This window comes from Chiloscyllium punctatum, chromosome 20 (assembly GCF_047496795.1).
Source record: "Chiloscyllium punctatum isolate Juve2018m chromosome 20, sChiPun1.3, whole genome shotgun sequence".
In the NCBI taxonomy this organism is placed as follows: Eukaryota; Metazoa; Chordata; class Chondrichthyes; order Orectolobiformes; family Hemiscylliidae; genus Chiloscyllium; species Chiloscyllium punctatum.
Window position 1 is genome coordinate 63,235,108 of NC_092758.1, and position 18,717 is coordinate 63,253,824.

The 18,717-nt window shown below is 43.8% G+C and overlaps 1 protein-coding gene and 1 long non-coding RNA gene across 6 annotated transcripts in view; one reads left to right on the forward strand and one right to left on the reverse strand.

Annotated features, from left to right (window-relative positions):
- The window catches only part of LOC140492168 (uncharacterized), a 74,276-nt gene extending 61,644 nt beyond the window's left edge, over positions 1-12,632 (reverse strand). For both annotated transcript variants that reach the window (XR_011963509.1, XR_011963508.1), the window contains exon 1: positions 12,448-12,632. This is a non-coding gene — a long non-coding RNA (uncharacterized lncRNA). The remainder of the gene's footprint in view (positions 1-12,447) is intronic.
- Positions 12,633-12,752: 120 nt separating this feature from the next.
- cpeb4b (cytoplasmic polyadenylation element binding protein 4b) overlaps positions 12,753-18,717 on the forward strand; it is a 78,450-nt gene continuing 72,485 nt past the window's right edge. For 2 of the 4 annotated variants that reach the window (XM_072591018.1, XM_072591019.1), the window contains exon 1: positions 12,857-14,369. In XM_072591018.1, coding sequence (XP_072447119.1) covers positions 13,200-14,369 — 1,170 coding nt within the window. In that variant the 5' untranslated portion in view covers positions 12,857-13,199. Of the gene's footprint in view, positions 12,802-12,856; positions 14,370-18,717 lie in introns of those variants that run through there. The other 2 variants (XM_072591017.1, XM_072591020.1) reach the window with 2 other exon arrangements.

Genomic DNA, 18,717 nt, shown 5'->3' on the forward strand with positions numbered 1-18,717 from the left:
ATAATGCTTAGAGGGCAAACGTGCTTCACCACACTTAAAATACCTTTATTTGTTTCCTTTCACAAATTTATCTTCCCTTTTTGCTAATACTATTGACCTCTTATTTTATTATATTCCCACTTAGGGCAGACATCCTTCAGTACTTCACTCGAGTGCCAATTATTTATATAGGAGTTTAATGATGTTGGAAAATCAGCTGTCTGAGCCAGGCTCTGAAATGCTGCAATGAATGAACAATCTCAGTCATGCTTACAATTCAGTCAGACTTGGCCAGATATTGAGGAACCTATGTGATCCTATGTATAGTATCCTTGTGCTACCAAATCTAATTGTACCATTCCTGCCCTCACTCACTCTCACTTTGAGTGCTCAGAACTACAAGAGGGGGTTGTAGATGAACTGGTCACTGACATTTAGTTATCTCATTGACTTGGTACTTGTATTTCTGTTCGGAGTCAAAGTATAAATTCAAATGGTGAAAATATTTTGAATACTGCTGCTGTTTTGTCTCAGAGCAGTATCAAGCAATAGTCTGTCCATGATAATCATCAGAAAAGATAATCAAACACTTATTTGGAAGAGATGGGATACATATCAAAGATTGCCTCTATGTTGCAAATAACAGGGATGAAGAGTTTAATTGCGCATTATCGGCACACAAGTTATAACTATATTTTCAGAATAATTTGCCTTGAATTTTGCTGTGACCTTGGCCTTAATCCCTAGCTTGTCAATATCTCCAAATTTGTTATGAATGGAGTTGGCCTTTGTGGAATCTTGACTGGAAAAAAAAACAATTCAGCCTAAATCAGTCTGTTTTGCTTCTCATGCTTTGCACAAACAGTGCCCTAAACCAATTGTTCATTATATTCCTTGATTCCTTTTAGTCTCCTTTTTCTGTAAATCTAACTAGCTACTTAAAATGTTAGTAAGTAATCTATTTCAGTTTATAACTTTGATGGTACATTTCAGTTTCACAGCACTGTATAATAAAATGCTCTCAATCCTGGATTTCTACAGCTAATCACATCTGTATTACTTTAATCTAGTTTTATTAATCACTCGACATCCTGTTTCTATCCCCTACCTTTTTGTAAATTTTAACACGTCTATGAAATTACTTAATTCCCTAAAATCTAACAAAAGCAATAACCAGTTGTTCAAGTCTTTTATATTTACAGTGTTTTACTTTTAACAACAATCTTTCTGTGATACAAAATCTAAACTGCACACCATATTTCTATTGTGGTCTTACTAGTACTTTATATAGATTGTCAATATACTTGACTAATATCCTTGGATCTACAATGCTTCATACAAAAATCCCAGTTTTGTTTCAAACTTTTTCTGATGGTTAAAACACATTTATTACAGCTAGCATATTTCAGATTCTGTTCCAATATTGCTGTTCCATTTGAGAAATTGAGCTTGCCACTTACTTAAATATTGTAATCAGCAAAAGTTCTGTTAAAAATAATCTGTCATACAAACCCAGGCCTGTTGCAACATGTTTTGCAGTTAGCCTTTGGCATAAATGGTGGCATTACCACTTCTGAGACAATAGATGTAGAATCCTAACACCTGTCTAAGTCACTGGCAGCATATGGAGACCATAACTATATTTGTAAAACCTGGGTTGGTCTCCAGCAGAATACTTGTATCCAGTGTGTGTGCCCAACAGTGCTCCCCTGCCCCCACTCCCAACTATGTGGTAGCCCATAATACCATGCTGATACGAGACTAACAACTTTAATGATTGTTCCAAAGATAGGAAGGGCCTTGAAGACACTGCCTACCAGATTATTAAACAACCTGTGAATCCTTCCACCAGAAAATCCAACTTTTAGAAAACAGCAGGGCTTACAAGTCAGAATGGAATAGATGTTTTAAAGAGTAAAAGCTGCAGGTATATTGGACAAGAACCTGGAATTAGGGCAAGCATTGAAACAGCTGGTACATACTCCATTGGCAGAATGGTCTCATTGCGCCATATAATATTCCAAAGAATATTGTGTTGAATGGTACAATATGCCACAATGTTATTTAGTGCAAACTCAGCTGTGTAGACTGTGGGATTCTGTGTCCTTGGTTTGTGCCATTCTCCCAGCCAAGCCCCCTGAACCCCCAGGTACCTTCCCCTGCAAATAGAAAAGATGCAAAACTTGTTGGTACACCAACCCCCTCACCTCCATCCACTGTCCAAAAACAGCCCTTCCTGGAGATAGAGGTTCACCTGCCTCTCTTCCAACCTAGTTTACTGCATCAAGTGCTCCTGATTTGGTCTTCACTACATTGGTCTGCCCAAAATGTAAACTTAGGGAACGGTTCGCTGAGCATCTCAGCTGGGCCCACAGAGGCCAACCGGACCTCAGTCACCGCCCATTTTAATTCCCCTTTCTACTTTAATTTCCCCTTTGAGTATTCTTGGCCTCCCCCCACTGCCACAACAAACCAAACCACAAATTGGAGGAACACCACCTCCTCTTCTGCCTGGACTCAACGTGGAGTTCTCCAATTTCAAATAACCTTCTTCACTTATCCACTCTTCACCACCCTGCTTATCTGCAGCTCCCCTTACACCCATCCCTAGTCTTGAAGGAGGGTTACACCCGAAATGTTGACTTCTTCACCTCCTCCTGCTGCCTGGCTTGCTGTGTTCTTCCAGCCTCCTGCTCATCTATTGTGGATTATCTGTATCTTAGGATGACATTTTCTTATAAGCATACAAAATTAGTGGGCAGGGAAATCTTAACTATTGCATCAAATTAGCCCACTAGGGATGAGAGCTGAAAAATATGTTACTGGAAAAGCGCAGCAGGTCAGGCAGCATCCAAGGAGCAGGAGAATCGACGTTGTGGGCATAAGCTCTTCTTCAGGAATGAGGAGGGTATGCCAAGCAGGCTAAGATAAAAGGTAGGGAGGAGGGACTTGGGGGATGAGATAGGTGGAAGGAGGTTAAGGTGATAGGCTGGAGAGGGGGTGGGGGCGGAGAGGTCGGGAAGAAGATTGCAGGTCAAGAAGGCGGTGCTGAGTCAAAGGTTGGGACTGAGATAAGGTGGGGGCGGGGAGGGGAAATGGGAAATAAGGAAGCTGGAGAAATCTGAAATCATCCCTCCAGGCGTAGTGTTGCAATGGTCTGGCGGTGGAGGCGGCCAAGGACCTGCATGTCCTTGGCGGAATTAAAGTGTTCAGCCACAGGACGGTTGGGTTGGTTGGTGTGGGTGTCCCAGAGGTGTTCTCGGAAACGTTCCGCAAGTAGGCAGCCTGTCTCCCCAATGTAGAGGAGGCCACATCGGGTGCAGTGGATGCAGTAAATGATGTGTGTGGAGGTGCAAGTGAATGGAAGGATTCCTTGGGGCCTTGGAGGGAAGTGAGGGGGGGGGGGGGGGGGAAAAGGTGTGGGCGCAAGTTTTGCATTTCTTGCGGTTGCAAGGGAAGGTGCCGGGAGTGGAGGTTGGGTTGGTGGGGAGTGTGGACCTGACGAGGGAGTGGTTTTTTCGGAACGCTGATAGGGGAGGGAAATATATCCTTGGTGGTGGGGTCTGTTTGGAGGTGGTGGAAATGGCGAAGGATGATACGATGTATCTGCAGGTTGGTGGGGTGGTAGGTCAGGACCAGTGGGGTTCAAGGGCAGAGGAGCAAGAAGAAGTGGAGGAGATGCGGTGGAAAGCATGGTCAACCACATGTGAGGGGAAATTGCAGTCTTTGAAGGAGACCATCTGGATTGTTCAATATTGGAATTGGTCCTCCTGGGAGCAGATGCGGCAGAGGTGAAGGAATTGGGAATATGGGATGGCGTTTTTACAGGGGGCAGTGGGGAGGAGGTGTAATCTAGGTAGCGGTGGGAGTCGGTCGGTTTATAGTGAATGTCCGTGTGGAGTTGGTCACCCGAGATAGAAATGGAGAGGTCTAGGAAGGGGAGGGAGGAATCTGAGATGGTCCAGGTAAATTTGAGGTCAGGGTGGAAGGAGTTAGTATAGTGGATGAACTGTCCAACCTCCTCATCGGAGTACGAGTTAGCGTCGATACAGTCAATAGAGTCATCGATGTAGCAGAGGAAAAGGTGGGTGGGGGGGTGCAATCTTCTTCCCATCCTCTCCATCCCCACCCCCTTTCCAGCCCAAAACCCTCACCTTAACCTCCTTCCATCTATCGCATTCCTAACGCGCCAAGTCCCTCCTCCCTACCTTTTATCTTAGCCTGCTTGGCACACCCTCCTCACCCCTGAAGAAGAGCTTATGCCTGAAACATCAATTCTCCTGCTCCTTGGATGCTGCCTGACCTGCTGCGCTTTTCCAGCAACACATTTTTCAGCTTTGATCTCCAGCATCTGCAGTCCTCACTTTCTCACTGGGGACTAGAGGTCTAATGCTAACATTTCCAAAAGAGCCTTGTATTAAAAAAAAGGAATCTGAGATGAACTTCTTGAAGAAATACAAACACATACAGAAGTAGTTATGTTGATAATGCAATTATTAATAAATATGAATGTTAGGAACTATTCAATTGTATACCGAAGGTACCTGCAGGATATTAATGCACAGGGATCCAAATATGCACCACTAACAAAGTGTTCCCAATTTTGTTCATCATGACCCGCATTTCAACCAATTGCCTAAATTAGGTTCCTTAGTTAGGCAAATACAAAGTAACTGCAGAAACATGAGGATTTTGGGGGTGGCACGGTGGCTCAGTGGTTAGCACTGCTGCCTCAGTGTCAGGGACCCAGGTTCAATTCCCACCTTGGGCGACAGTGCAAACTCCACACAGACATTCTCCCTGTGTCTGCATGAGTTTCTTCCCACAATCCAAAAGATGTGCAGGCCAGGTGAATTGGGGCTATGCTAAAAATTGTCCCGAGTGTTAGGTGCATTAGTCAGGGGTAAATGTAGTGGGTTACTGTTCAGAAGATTGGTGTGGACTTGTTGGGCCAAAAAGGGCCTGTTCACCTACTGTTGAGAATCTTAAAAAAAAAACTCAATGTGACTTAAAATAATGAGGGCACATTGCAGTCAGAAGATAATCTTGTTCTAGATTTTTATTCCAATTTTTCACATTACAAGGCAGAAAGTACTTTATGGCACACACCCTACTCCTTGGAATAAATATTTTCTCACTCAACGTAAAGAATTGACCTTGACTGAATGTTGCAAACTGGCAAATTCCAAAGTCCAGGATTACATACAGAGGGATTCACTCAAGTTTTGGGTAGCTGCTGTCAAGGCAGTGTAGGGAAAGACCATCATCTAAAGTTCTTTCTCCAAAAGTATAATGATGAGGGTCCATTTAGGTGTCAGACCCACCCCCCTGCATTGACTCAAATAATGAGAGTGTTTTACTTTTTAACAACTGGAATTATGACATTTCTCAGAGCTTCTCAGCAATGTGAAATAACTCCACAAATGCCAGTGTCCCAAACCACCCTTTATTTACACATGCATAATACTTGACACTGCTCCAGCTTCCTCAAAAAGTTCAGAGTGATCAGAACCTCTGACATTCCTGTTTATAGCTGTCAGCCAGGGTTCCAATTGCATGAGGTTAACAACCCTAATCAGGGAACCCATATTCTCTAAGATCATCTGGCTGACCAAGTTACAATCACGACATCCCTCCACCTCCAAGTCTGGGGAGGTAAGCCTTTTTTTCCTTGTAGCTTCTCCCAGGGAGTTTTCACACCAGATCCAGTTCCTCTGGCTTAGCTTTAGATACAGGTAGTGCATACCAGAATGTAGCCCACAGCATCTTGAACCCAGAGCGTCTCTGAAGAAATTCATCCTCTTCTTCAAAACAGTAAAAAGAAAGAAAGATGTTGAGGCTGCGACATCCACCTTGTCCATCTCAGAAGTCTCTCTAACGCTAGACGGAGGAGGAGAACCCACAGATTTCAACAGCCTTGCTGGCTGTTCTGAGTGGCTGGGTGTGTTTTACTCGGTTTGCAGTTTTCATGTGGTCCACAAGCTTGTTCAGGACCACCTCACCTACCCAAACTTTGTATATCATGGGACCTCTGGTCAACCATGCCTCTTACCCATACAGGGCCATTCCAGTAGTTTCAGCAAACTTCATCCCCTGAAGTAAACTCTCTCACTTAGATAAGTCTTGTGCCTGGCATTGACATTCCTGATGCCATTTCAACATCTTCTTGCAAGTCCAAGAAGATTAGATTTAACCTGGTACAGAGTCTTCTCCCCATTAGCAACTCTGCTGGAGCGATCCCTACAGTTGCACAAGAGGTGGTCTGATAATCAAATAGAAACTGTAACATTTTGGTATAAAGTGAAGTTGTAAGCTGTCTCTTTAAGCCTGCCTTCACATACTGACCAGATACTCAACGACAAGAGCAATCATGCCAACACCCACAAACTGAGCTGCATTAGGACATTACTTAAACAAGCCACAACACACTGCAGCACCCAGGAACTATGAGAAGAGGAAAAACACCTATACAACATATTCAGGAACAATGGGTACCCAATAAGCACAGTCCGTAGATTCCTACACAACAGACCTAAAACAAGACGACAACACTCTCAGAGACTCTAGTCACCCTGCCATACACCGAAAAGACATCTCAGATGACCAGACTACTCCAGACCCTTGACATCATGGTAGCCTACAAACCTACACTGAAACAGCTCCTGATGAATTTAAAAGGACCCTGTGCTAACAACCAGCAGAATGAACATCTTATACAAAATACCTTGCAAAGACTGCACCAAACATAACACCGGGCAGACAGGCTGGAAACTAGCCACCAGGATACATGAGCACTAACTAACCACCAAAAGACATAACCAACTATCATTAGTATTCGTACGCACAGACGAAGAGGGATACCAGTTTGACTAGGACAATACATCCATCCTAGGACAGGCCAAACAAAGACATGCATGGGAATTCCTGAAACTCCATTAATAAACAAATAGGTTGGTAAATGGGGTCCAAATCTGTCAGAAAAAGAGAACCAGAAGTGATGTCACCCACCACAACAGACCAAGACCCATAAATAAGAAGCGGAACAGAACACCAGTACTTCAGAAGCTCACTGATGTTACCAAATATGGTGACAAAACATCTGAGAACAAATCTACCAGCTCAGCTAGCAAACTTACAACCTGAGGCAACAAGTCATTTCCAAAAACGTTTGCTTTCAAACTTTGAACTGTTCTTTCCACCAGACCATTGGACAACAGATGTGTGGAACTCTCCTTAAATGCCTAAGGCCATTCGAGTTTAGGAAATACTTGAATTCCCTGCTGGTAAATGATGGCCTACTGTTTGTGACCAACACTTCCCGGAGCCCGCATTGTATAAAAGATGCTTACACCTTTTCTATCATCATCTGTGTTGACGAATGAACTCTTTGGACACCCATTCAAATGGTTGGATGTGCATAATGATCAAGAACATTGGGTTTATCTGGCTATTCCCATGAATGTGATGGAGTTGCTGGCGATAGGTTTTGTCCTTATTAGCACTCTGGGCACTGCTGCACCAATGCAGCGATGTCTGCATCCAATCCTGGTCACCATAAAAATCCTCTTGTCAACATCTTTATTTTGGACAGCCCTCTATGACCTTGATGGAGTATCTGACAGTGACCTTTGCTTGGGACAATCACTCTTACTCCACTTAATAAAATGCTCTCCTCTATAGATCCAGAAAGGTTACAATTCTGATTGGGATGGCCCTTGGTATTCCCCCATCATCACCAGCTGTTTTAGTGTTGCTAGGATTGGATCTTTACACATCTATAGTCTGACATTGTCAGCTGTGACCAGAAAGATGTCCACAAAATTTAAAATAAGAACAGATTTTTTTTTTCCAGTGGCAGCACCACTGGTGGTATATCTAATCAGCCAGAGGCAGCTCAAAGCATCCTGGACAGTGTGCCAACTTGTAATTGTCTGCAGTCAGAATAAGAGCCTTCTGCTGAATTCAGTGTAAAGCTGTTGGTAGCATGGCCTTATCCACGGAGTAGCACTAGCAGGGATTTGTGGTTTGTTACTTTTACAAACTTACATCCATAAAGCTATTGTGGAACTTTCTCACATCAAACAGACTACCAAATCTTCCTTCTCTATGTGGAAGAATGTATTGGCACTCTGCATCAGCTAAAGTCTTGGAAGCGTACGCTTTAGGGAGTTCCTCTCCACTGGGCCATTTGTAAGCCAATACCATCCAGATACTGTACAGTGAGGCTTTGCAAGTCAGCACCAGATCTTACTTGGGAACATAATGTGCCATCACTTCAGACAAAGACAGCTGCTTCTTCATTTCCTTAACGGACACATCCTGGCTACAAGATCATTTCCAAGGCTGACTCTTTTTCAATAGTAAATTGAAGGGTGTCAGGATGGAGGCCAAGTTACGTGTGAACTTTCCATAATAATTCACTAAACCAAGGAAAGACTGAAGATCTGATACAGCGTGAGAGCTGGGGCACCTTTGATTGCCCACACAATGGGTGCAACCTGGTCTTTCTTTCACTCTGTAGCCCAAGTAGATCACTTGGGCTGTCTGGAACATACATTGTTCCCTGCTAAGGCGTAAGACCGCCTTGGAGAAATGCCTAAGCACTACGTCCACGTTCTCCAAGTGCTTTTTATTGGTCTTTCCTGTTATTAGCACAACACCTAGAGAAATGGCGACCTATGGTAAATCTTGCACAAGGTTCTACATCATCTTGAAAAAGAGCACAGGCTGATGATACTCCCAATAGTGGTCTCATTCTGGCACAAACCCTATGGGAATTAATTGTAGCATCCTTCTGGGAATCGTCATCTAATCACAATTGCAAGTACGCATGGCTGATGTCCAGCTTTGTGAAGGACAGCAGCCCCTGCCAGTTTTGCATACAAGTACTCTATGCTTTATCCAGGTACTTTATTCAGATGCAAAAGGCGGTTTACCATTTGTTTATAATTCCCACAAAAGGCAAACTGACCTATCCAGCTCTACAATCGGTATGACAGGTGCTGTCATTCTGCAGACTGCACTGCAGTTATGATTCCTTCACTTTCCAGCCTCCTAATTTCTGCCTCTACTTTTGAACGTAAGGCAAATGGCACTGCATGGACTTTGCAGAATTGTGTAATTGCTTCCTAGTTGACATGCAAGGTGGCCATGACTCCTTTGATAGCCCCATGACCTTCCTGAAAAACGTCTGAGTATTTAATTAGAACTTTACTCATTCAGCCATTTTCTAATTAAAAAACACAGCCAATCAAGGTGAATCTTTCTCAACCAGTTTTGCCACATCAGACTGGGAGCCTGAGCCTTTTACTACAATTAGTAGTAACTGAACTTGATGTGAAATTGTACCCTTAACCTATAAAGGTTCTCTGGTATAGGTTCTCAGTCTCGCTGAGGTCTTATGCAAGCTCAAGGGTTGGACTTCTCTTTGGTGAATATTAGAGTCATAGAGATGTACAGAATGGAAACAGACCCTTCAGTCCAACCCGTTCATGCCAACCAGATATCCCAACCCAAAAGTCCCACCTGCCAGCATACGGCCCATATCTCTCCAAACCCTTCCTATTCATATCCCGTCCAAATGCCTCTTAAATGTTGCAATTGTACCAGCCTCCACCGGCAGCTCATTCCATATACGTACCACCCTGTGTGTGAAAAAGTTGCCCCTTAGGTCTCTTTTATACCTTTCCCCTCTCATCCTAAACTTATGCCCTCTACTTCTTCACTCTCTGACCCCAAAGGAAAAGACTTTGCCTATTTATCCTATCCATGCCCCTCAATTTTGTAAACCTCTATAAAGGTCACCCTTCAGCCTCCGATGTTCCAGGGAAAACAGCACCATCCTGTTTAGCCTCTCTCTGTAGCTCAGATCCTCCAACCCTGGCAACATCCTTGTAAATCTTTTCTGAACCCTTTCAAGTTTCACAACATCTTTCCGATAGGAAGGAGACCAGAACTGCACGCAATATTCCAACAGTGGCCTAACCAATGTCCTGCACAGCCGCAACTCCTGTACTTAATACTCTGACCAATAAAGGAAAGCATACCAAACTCCACCTTCACTATCCTATCTACCTGCGACTCCACTTTCAAGGAGCTATAAACCTGCACTCCAAGGTCTCTTTGTTCAGTAATACTCCCTAGGACCTTACCATTAAGTGTATAAGTCCTGCCAAGATTTGCTTTCCCAAAATGCAGCACCTCACATTTATCTGAATTAACCTCCATCTGCCACTTCTCAGCCCACTGGCCCATCTGGTCCAGAATCCTGTTGTAATCTGAGGTAACCCTCTTCGCTGTCCACTACACCTCCAATTTTGGTGCCATCTGCAAACTTACTAACTGTACCTCTTATGCTCGTATCCAAATCATTTATACAAATGACAAAAGGTAGAGGGCCCAGCACTGATCCTTGTGGCGCTCTACTGGTCACATGCCTCTAGTCTGAAAAACAACCCTCCACCACCACCCTCTGTCTTCTACCTTGACAGAAAGTATTTGTTTAAGACCTCACCTATCTCTTCTGGCTCCCTCCTTTGTCCTTGAATGAAGCAAGCCTCTTGTTTTTTTTTAAATATATATAAAAAGCCTTGGAATTCTCTGTAATCTTCATTGCCAAAGACTTTTAATGACCCCTTTTAGCCCTGCTAATTCCTTGTTTAGGTTCTTTCCTACTTTCCTTATATACTTCAAAGGCTTCATAAGTTCCCATCCTTCTAGACCTTACATAGGTTTCCTTTTTCTTTCTGACAAAGGTCATAACATCATTCTGACAGGAATGTCTCATTATTAATCATACGTACCAAGTGATCTCTCAGCAACTCATTAAGGGTTAAACCAAAATCACAACACCAGTCTTCTTAACCTCCACATGAATTCCCCTGGTTCTTGAACTGTCAAGTAAAATGAATAGTATCTCAGAATTAGAGGCTTGGTGTGTAACATTCTTTAACTAAATCCTTCAACCCCTGAAAGGTATTTAGTGCCTCAGGAAATGTTAGACTCCTAAATCCCAAGAAAGCAGTGGGTCTACAAGCTCCCGGAAGAATAGTCGGTTGCTTTTCAACTACCCTAATGTAATTTGGCCAGAAAGAATAATGCATTTTTTTGCACAAAATGGGCCCAGTCTTTGACAGCAGGATCAAACAAGTTAAACTTCTCAAACAACAGCATGCCAGAAATGTTTACCCCAACTCAAAAGATGACTATTACAAGCAAGTTTCTTCAAGAGCACATTTTTTTTTGTCTTGTCACCACTGAAACAACTCCATAGAGACCAGTATCCTGTCACCAAGTCACTTTATTGTATGTGCATGGTATTTGACACTGATCCAGCTTCTTCAGAGCCAGGTCTAGAGTGAACAGAACATTTGACATCATGCGGTCTCCTCTACATTAGGGAGACTGGATGCCTCCTAGCAGAATGCTTTAGGGAACATCACCGGGACACCCCACCAATCAACCACACCAACCTGTGGCCCAACATTTCAACTCCCCCTCCCACTCTGCCGAGGACATGGAGGTTCTGGGCCTCCTTCACTGCCGTTCTCTCACCACCAGATGCCTGGAGGAAGAACGTCTCATCTTCCGCCTCGGAACACTTCAACCCCAGGGCATCAATGTGGACTTCACCAGTTTCCTCATTTCCCCTTCCCCCACCTCACCCCAGTTCCAAACTTCCAGCTCAGCACTGTCCCCATGACTTGTCCTACCTGCCTATCTTCTTTTCCACCTATCTACTCCACTCTCCCCCACCCCCGACCTATCACCTTTATCCCCTCCCCCACACCTATTCGACTCTCTGCTACTTTCTCCCCACCCCCACCCTCCTCTAACTCATCTCTCCACGCTTCAGGCTCTCTGCATGAAGGGCATTCCTGATGAAGGGCTTTTGCCCAAAACATCGATTTTACTACTCCTCAGATGCTGCCTGAACTACTGTACTCTTCCAGCACCACTAATCCAGACATTCCTGTTTCTATGTCAGCTATGACTTCCTGAGTGCACCAGGCTAACAGCCCCGAATCACAAAACTCATTCTATGATGCCCACCTGGATTGAACTTGCTATAACCACTACGCAATGTTTTCTTTGTGCAAAATTGATTTACAACCTTTATATGTACTTAATATGTGCTCATTTTATATGAATAAACCATATTTTTGAAAATAAAATATATAACACTTTGTCAATGGCTGCAGAAAAGACAAGACCATATACAAAACAAATAAAGAGGTGCTATTTAGTTTGTGCAACCGTTCAATGTGGATTTGCACAATCAAGTCTGAGCAAGTGGTAAAGTTTGAACATCTTCAGTCACTTGGGCTGTTATGGAGGAAGATCAAACTTCCATTTTATATACCACCAAAAGTCTTCTAACTTACCAGTGTTAAGGCTCAATATTTTGCGGTGCATAGAGAGCGAGAGAGACACACACAAAGAAAAAAAGAGTGAAAACCAGGAACCAACCTGATGAGCAAACAAAAACCTCTCTGTATTTTTTTTAAAAACACCCTGTCAGCTAGAAGGCAATACCGTATTCCCGTCCGCTTAGCACCCAGCCGGTCAGTTGGAACCTTGTATTTAAAATCCGCGCGTGCCTCCACGTGCGGGTTTCCCGTTTGTGACGCAACGTTAATATGCAAAGAAGGACAGACGTGGGCTTCTTGAAACTGCCGAACCGGAAGAGAAACCTGGTGCGTTCTGGTCGGGGTGCGAAGGGCGAATGGTTGGAGGAGGAGGGGCCTGAAAACAGTCGAACAGGAAGAAGCTCGCGACTCTGTCATTGCGCTCAGTCTGTCGGTGCAGGCGGGCGAGAGTGAGGTGGTTGTGAGAGAACTGGGGGGGGGATAGAGGGGTGGGAGGGGAATCTCTTATTTTTTTTAAAAGACAAAAGTTTTTTTTCTGTAGTTTTTTGTGTGGGGGTAGGGTGAGCGTTTTAAAAAAAAAGTAGATTGGGTGGGGTCGATATAGGAACATATTTATTATAATATAATAACCGACAATGTAACAGAAGCCGGTCGAGGAGGAACGGGAGAGAGAAAAAAAAGCTGCTGGTTTTAATTGGATTTTTCTGAGGCGAAAAAGTGGTACCGAAGCGGCGGTGACTTGACATTTACCTCCCCTTTTTGTAATTGTATGTTTTTTTTATTTAGGAAGAAAACAGAAAAGGAAGGAGGGAGGGTGGGGGAGAGAATTCGTGCGGCCGTCACTCACGCTCGATGGGGGATTACGGGTTCGGTTTACTAGTGCAGACCAATAATACCAACAGCAAGGTAGCTTTTCCAGTCAGATACCACCACCACCACCACCACCATCATCACCAATCACAACAACAGAGCGTCTCCGCTGCCGCCGGCTCGCCTTGGTTTTTCCCTGCCCCGTCTCCCCAGACCATGCAGGATGAGCTGCTGCTGTCGGAGAAATCCAAATCCCCACAGCAGCAGCATTCTCCCCGACTCGATCAAACCGCCCCTCCTGATCTAGTCCTCCTGCCCGACTCTCCCCAGCCCGAGGAAGATAATCCGAGCGGCGGCGACAGCGGCAAGGAGAAGCTGAGGATGGAGTCGCCCATCCTGCCGGCTTTCGACTATCACGAGCCGCCGCCGCCTCCTTCATCTTCCTCCTCGTCCTCCTCCTCGGGGCTCGGAGGAGCGGGCACGGCCGGGACGCCCTCCCTCACCTCTTCCTCCTCCTCTTCCTCTTCTTCCTCCTCCACCTCCTCCTTGACCGGTTTCAGCAACTGGTCAGCAGCGATGACTCCTCCTACTGTCGGCGAGGACAACTTCTTTCACCAGGGAGTCCCTGCTCCTTCCGCCAACGGGGCTCTGCTCTTCCAAAACTTCCCTCACCACGTCAGCCCGGGCTTCGGGGGCAGCTTCTCGCCTCAGATGGCCCTCTCCCAGCATCACCATGCCCCCCACCACCCACACCACCACCACCACCCCCCGCCGCCCCCACCGCCGCCACCGCCTCCACCTCCTCACCAGCAGCCGCCCCAGCAACAGCAGCACAGGAGGTCTCCTGCCAGCCCGCATCCCGCTCCGTTTCCGCACAGAAACGCTTTCAATCAGTTGCCTCACTTGGCCAACAGCATCAGCAAGCCCCCCTCCCCGTGGAACAGCTACCAAAGCTCGTCGCCCACATCGTCCTCTTCGTCGTCCTGGAGCTCCAGTGGTGGGATCGGTGTTTGGGGTGGAACCCAAGGGAGAGATCACCGCCGAGGGATGACTGGTGGGATGGCAGGCCTCAGCTCCATCTCCCCCATGAAGAAGCCTTTCCCCGGTAACCACATCCCACCACACAAATACTCGAGATCCAGCTCGGCTTTCCCACCAAAGTCTTGGATGGAAGATAACATGTTGAGGAGTGATAATATTTTACCGTTTCAGGTAAGCAATTATTGAATCCTAACGCCTATTGCGGTTCAGTTGCAGTTTATTAAATGATCGTTGACGTGCGGCAACTTGTTGACAGTGGCGAATGCGTGTAGATCTCAAATACAAAAGACTTGTCAAAAAGCTTTAGTAAGAATCCAGAACGTCGTCTTTCATTTTAATTACGGTATCTATAAGCCAAATAACCATGCTCTGAATTTCTTGCATTCTTCCCAGCCTTCCTTTGCACTTCCTGAATCTCCGTTCCATCTGCGCAAAACATAAGCCTGATTTTTTTTGTGGTATTGAATGCATCTCTCATCGCGACCTTTTGCTGCTGAAAATGTGCAATAAGAACTTATTTTTCCTTAAATTTAGGAGACTAGTTCCATTTTAGTTTTTTTAAAAAAAATTATGTTAACAAGGGGTGCAGATATTAAACTGTCTATGGAAAGTGTTGGTTCAGTGCCCTACGTAGCTTATTAATTCAAGACATACTTTGCATTTTAACTTATGGTAAATTTAAAAATAAACTCTTTGCTTTTCATAACGATAGGCCAAAGGTTTAACATTTCTACTTATGCATACTTTAAGCCTTATTAGATTTGAATAGGTTTTATATTTTCATGTGAATTTAGTATGTAGATTTTGTTTTTTGAGCTGCATCACCAATGAGTATTGAATTTATTTGTCTCAGGTAGGCTAATCTTAATGTGTGTTAAGGCATGATTGGCTGAATGAGTTAACTCACTATCCAGGCCAGAGCAAAGAGGATCCTTCTGTGAGCTTTTCGACGTCACATAGTCTTGTAGTTCATAACAAATCCACACTGTACTGATGACTTATTCAGCTGCTGGGTTGTGGTATTATGTCTTATTTTTGAAACCTGTTGTATTAAAGCAAATGGAATACTCTGTAGCAATTTTTATTTGGTATAGCAAAATTGATTATACTCTACTTATAGAGTTATAAATATGTATAGTATGGAAACATACCCTTCGGTCCAACCCATCCATGCCGACCAGATATCCCAACCCAATCTAGTCCTACCTGCCAGCATCCAGCCCATATCCCTCCAAACCCTTCCTATTCATATACCCATCCAAATGCCTCTTAAATGTTGCAATTGTACCAGCCTCCACCACTTCCACTGGCAGCTCATTCCATACTCGTACTACCCTCTGTGTGGACAACATTGCCTCTTAGGTCGCTTTTATATCTTTCCCCTCTCACCCTAAACCTATGCCCTCTAGTTCTGGACTCCCTGACCCCAGAGGAAATACTTTGTCTATTTACCCTATCCATGCCCCTCATAATTTTGTAAACCTCTATAAGGTCGCCCCTCAGCCACCAACGCTCCAGGGAAAACAGCCCTAGCTTGTTCAGCCTCCCCCTATAGCTCACATCCTCCAACCCTGGCAGCATCCTTGTAAATCTTTTCAGAACCCTTTCAAGTTTCGCGATATCTTTCCAATAGGAAGCAGACCAGAATTGCACAGAATATTCCAACAGTGGCCTAACCAATGTCCTGTACAGCCGCAACATGACCTCCCGACTCCTGTACTCAATACTCTGACCAATAAAAGAAAGCATAACAAACGCCTTCTTCACTATCCTATCTACCTGCGACTCAACTTTCAAGGAGCTATGAATCTGCACTCCAAGGTCTCTTTATTCAGCAACACTCCCTAGGACCTTACCATTAAGTGTAGAAGTCCTGCTAAGATTTGCTTTCCCAAAACGCAGCACCTCGCATTTATCTGAATTAAACTCCATCTGCCACTTCTTGGCCCATTGGCCCATCTGGTCAAGACTATGTTGTAACCTGAGGTAACCCTCTTTGTTGTCCACTACACCTCCAATTTTGGTGTCATCTGCAAACTTACTAACTTTACCTCTTATGCTCGCATCAAATACTTCATCAGCCTTTTTTTAAAAAAAATGCACTCCTTGGGCTATACAGTGGTAAGTTTCTTCAAAATAATGTGGAAGTGCCAGTGTTGGACTGGGATGGGCAAAGTCAGAAGTTGAATGACACCAGGTTGTAGTCCGACAGATTTATTTGAAATCGCAAGCCTTCAGAGCGCTGCTCCTTTGTCAGGTGAAGGGGACGAAATGCTCAGGTTAAAAAACAAACTGGCTACAAGTAAAAACATTTATAAATGTGAAACAGCTTCCTCCAAGCCAGAAAAACTGCATGCCATAAACCTACTTAATCTTTATTGCATGGGATGAATAGAAAAAGAAAGGTTCTCCTCCACTGCAGGTCTCCCACCGCCAGAAAGTAGCAATTTCTATTTTATCATGTGTCGAAAGAGGCAAAACACCGAAACCAGGAAACTTGAATGCTACCGAACATAGTTCATGAATTCCTTATGGAATTGCCCTCCAAAACATCCCATCAGCAGCCATAAATTCCAGCAATGGAATTCTAAAATACTAAAACATAGAAAAAAGTCAACGTCACCTACAAAAGGTAATTTTAAAAACGTTTCGATACTGCACATCTGATTCACTGCAGAATTAAGACATTTAAAATTCTGAAAACAAACTAAGCCATAGGCAGTAAGAAAATTGGCACTGTTCCAATACAGAATCATCCTACTATTAAGAGTGCATTATTTTGAAATCAAGTCACATGACGTCAGATTACAGTCCAACAGGTTTATTTGAAATTGCAAGCCTTCTGACATCTGCTTTTGTCAGATGAAGTCCTTGTTTCTTAGAGTACTTTTAAGCTTTTAGTTACATTAATCACCATGCTCTAAACTTATTGGCACACAGCGCTGAGGGGGTGTGGGCAGATGATAGAGCCTCTGGATCTGCTCCTGGGCCTGAGCAAATTGGCCATCAAGAGATCCAGGCAGCAGGCTGTGACGGAGACCATAGTACCCAACTTTCTGTCCCTCTTCTGTGGTTACATCTGGGCTTGAGTGCCCATTGAGCAGGACATGAGGTGTCCTACTGCATAACAGAAGTTTTTAGAGATGGAAACATCACAGACCATGATGCAACTTCACAGGGGTGATGCTTATATTTAATAGGTTTCCTATGTAGTTCTGTAAGTTTACATTACCGTTTGTGTCTTTGTGGTGCTTCATCAAAGATTGTCTTAACATATTTAGATTTTAGAAAAGGCATTTGACTTGTGCATTCTCCCACAGAAGTACTGTGTAATGGAGCTGTTTGAATGTTAGTTGAGTCTGTCGAACCATGTAGTTTATAACAAAAGAACAGGGCATTTTCTTAAAAAAAAGAAGTCAGTGTTTACCACCTCTTTTGAAGGCTTTTGCTCTTGCCTGGATCCAGTATTTTGTACGAATGATTAATCATGAGTCAGCAGGTTATTTGTTCATGGAGCTTGTCATAGATGAAAGTCCAATGCTTATGTTCACAATTTCACAACAGATGATGCGAGTTGGAAATTAGTAAATCAACATCTTGCTTTATTTAAATAATATAGTCATCTCCTTAGTTTGAGCATTGAGTGTGTGTATTTTCTTTGTTGGCCTGCTTGAGATTTGTTAACTTGTCACATTAGGAATTGAGTCCAGAATCTTCTAGTTAATCTGGCTTATTTGATTTTATTTCGCTCTATTTGTGGCAGGAAGACCTTTACGTGGAGCGTGACAGATTATGTTCGTTCTTTAAATGCCAAAGATTATCTTGGTAAACAGGAAAGCACACGCATATAATTAGGGTGAAATATGCTTCAGAAAATGATACGGGGGAGTGCAGTGAAAACACACAGCCTTTAGTTGAGCAAGTATTTTCTAAGGGGCAGTTTGTTGGATCAAGAACCCTTAAATGAATCTTTTGTAGGAACAAACTTGAACAATAAAATAGTTTCAGATATTGAGTCAGGCACTCAGTAATGGTACCTAATAATTCCCTTTCTTGTATCTGACTTGGACATTCAGCTGAACGCTGCTTAAAATTTGATTGAGTTGAGTTGTTAAACCATTCTCTTATTCATAGCTTGCATCAATTTTATTCTAAAATTCAAGCTAAAGTAAGATTCTGGACAGATGGAGGATGAAATATTATGTTGGCAATGGATTAGTTGTGTATTTTGTCCAGCAGAGTATCCAAAGCAACCATGATGTATCAAAATGAATGATTGTGAGTAGTGGAATTCATTTCTTTCAATATGCACTGCATTGCATTTCTCACATCAATTATTGCACATCAACAGTGTTAATGCTCAGGGAAGGGTGTTCGCTCAGTTGATGCAGAGTGACGGCAACAGTGTAGGTTCAATTTCTGCTTTCGTGGTCACCTCTCAGGTAAGGTGTCCACAAAAGCCCCTCCTTCTTGACCTCTCCCATCATCTGGTGTCTCCTTCTGTGTGTGTCTCCCTCTG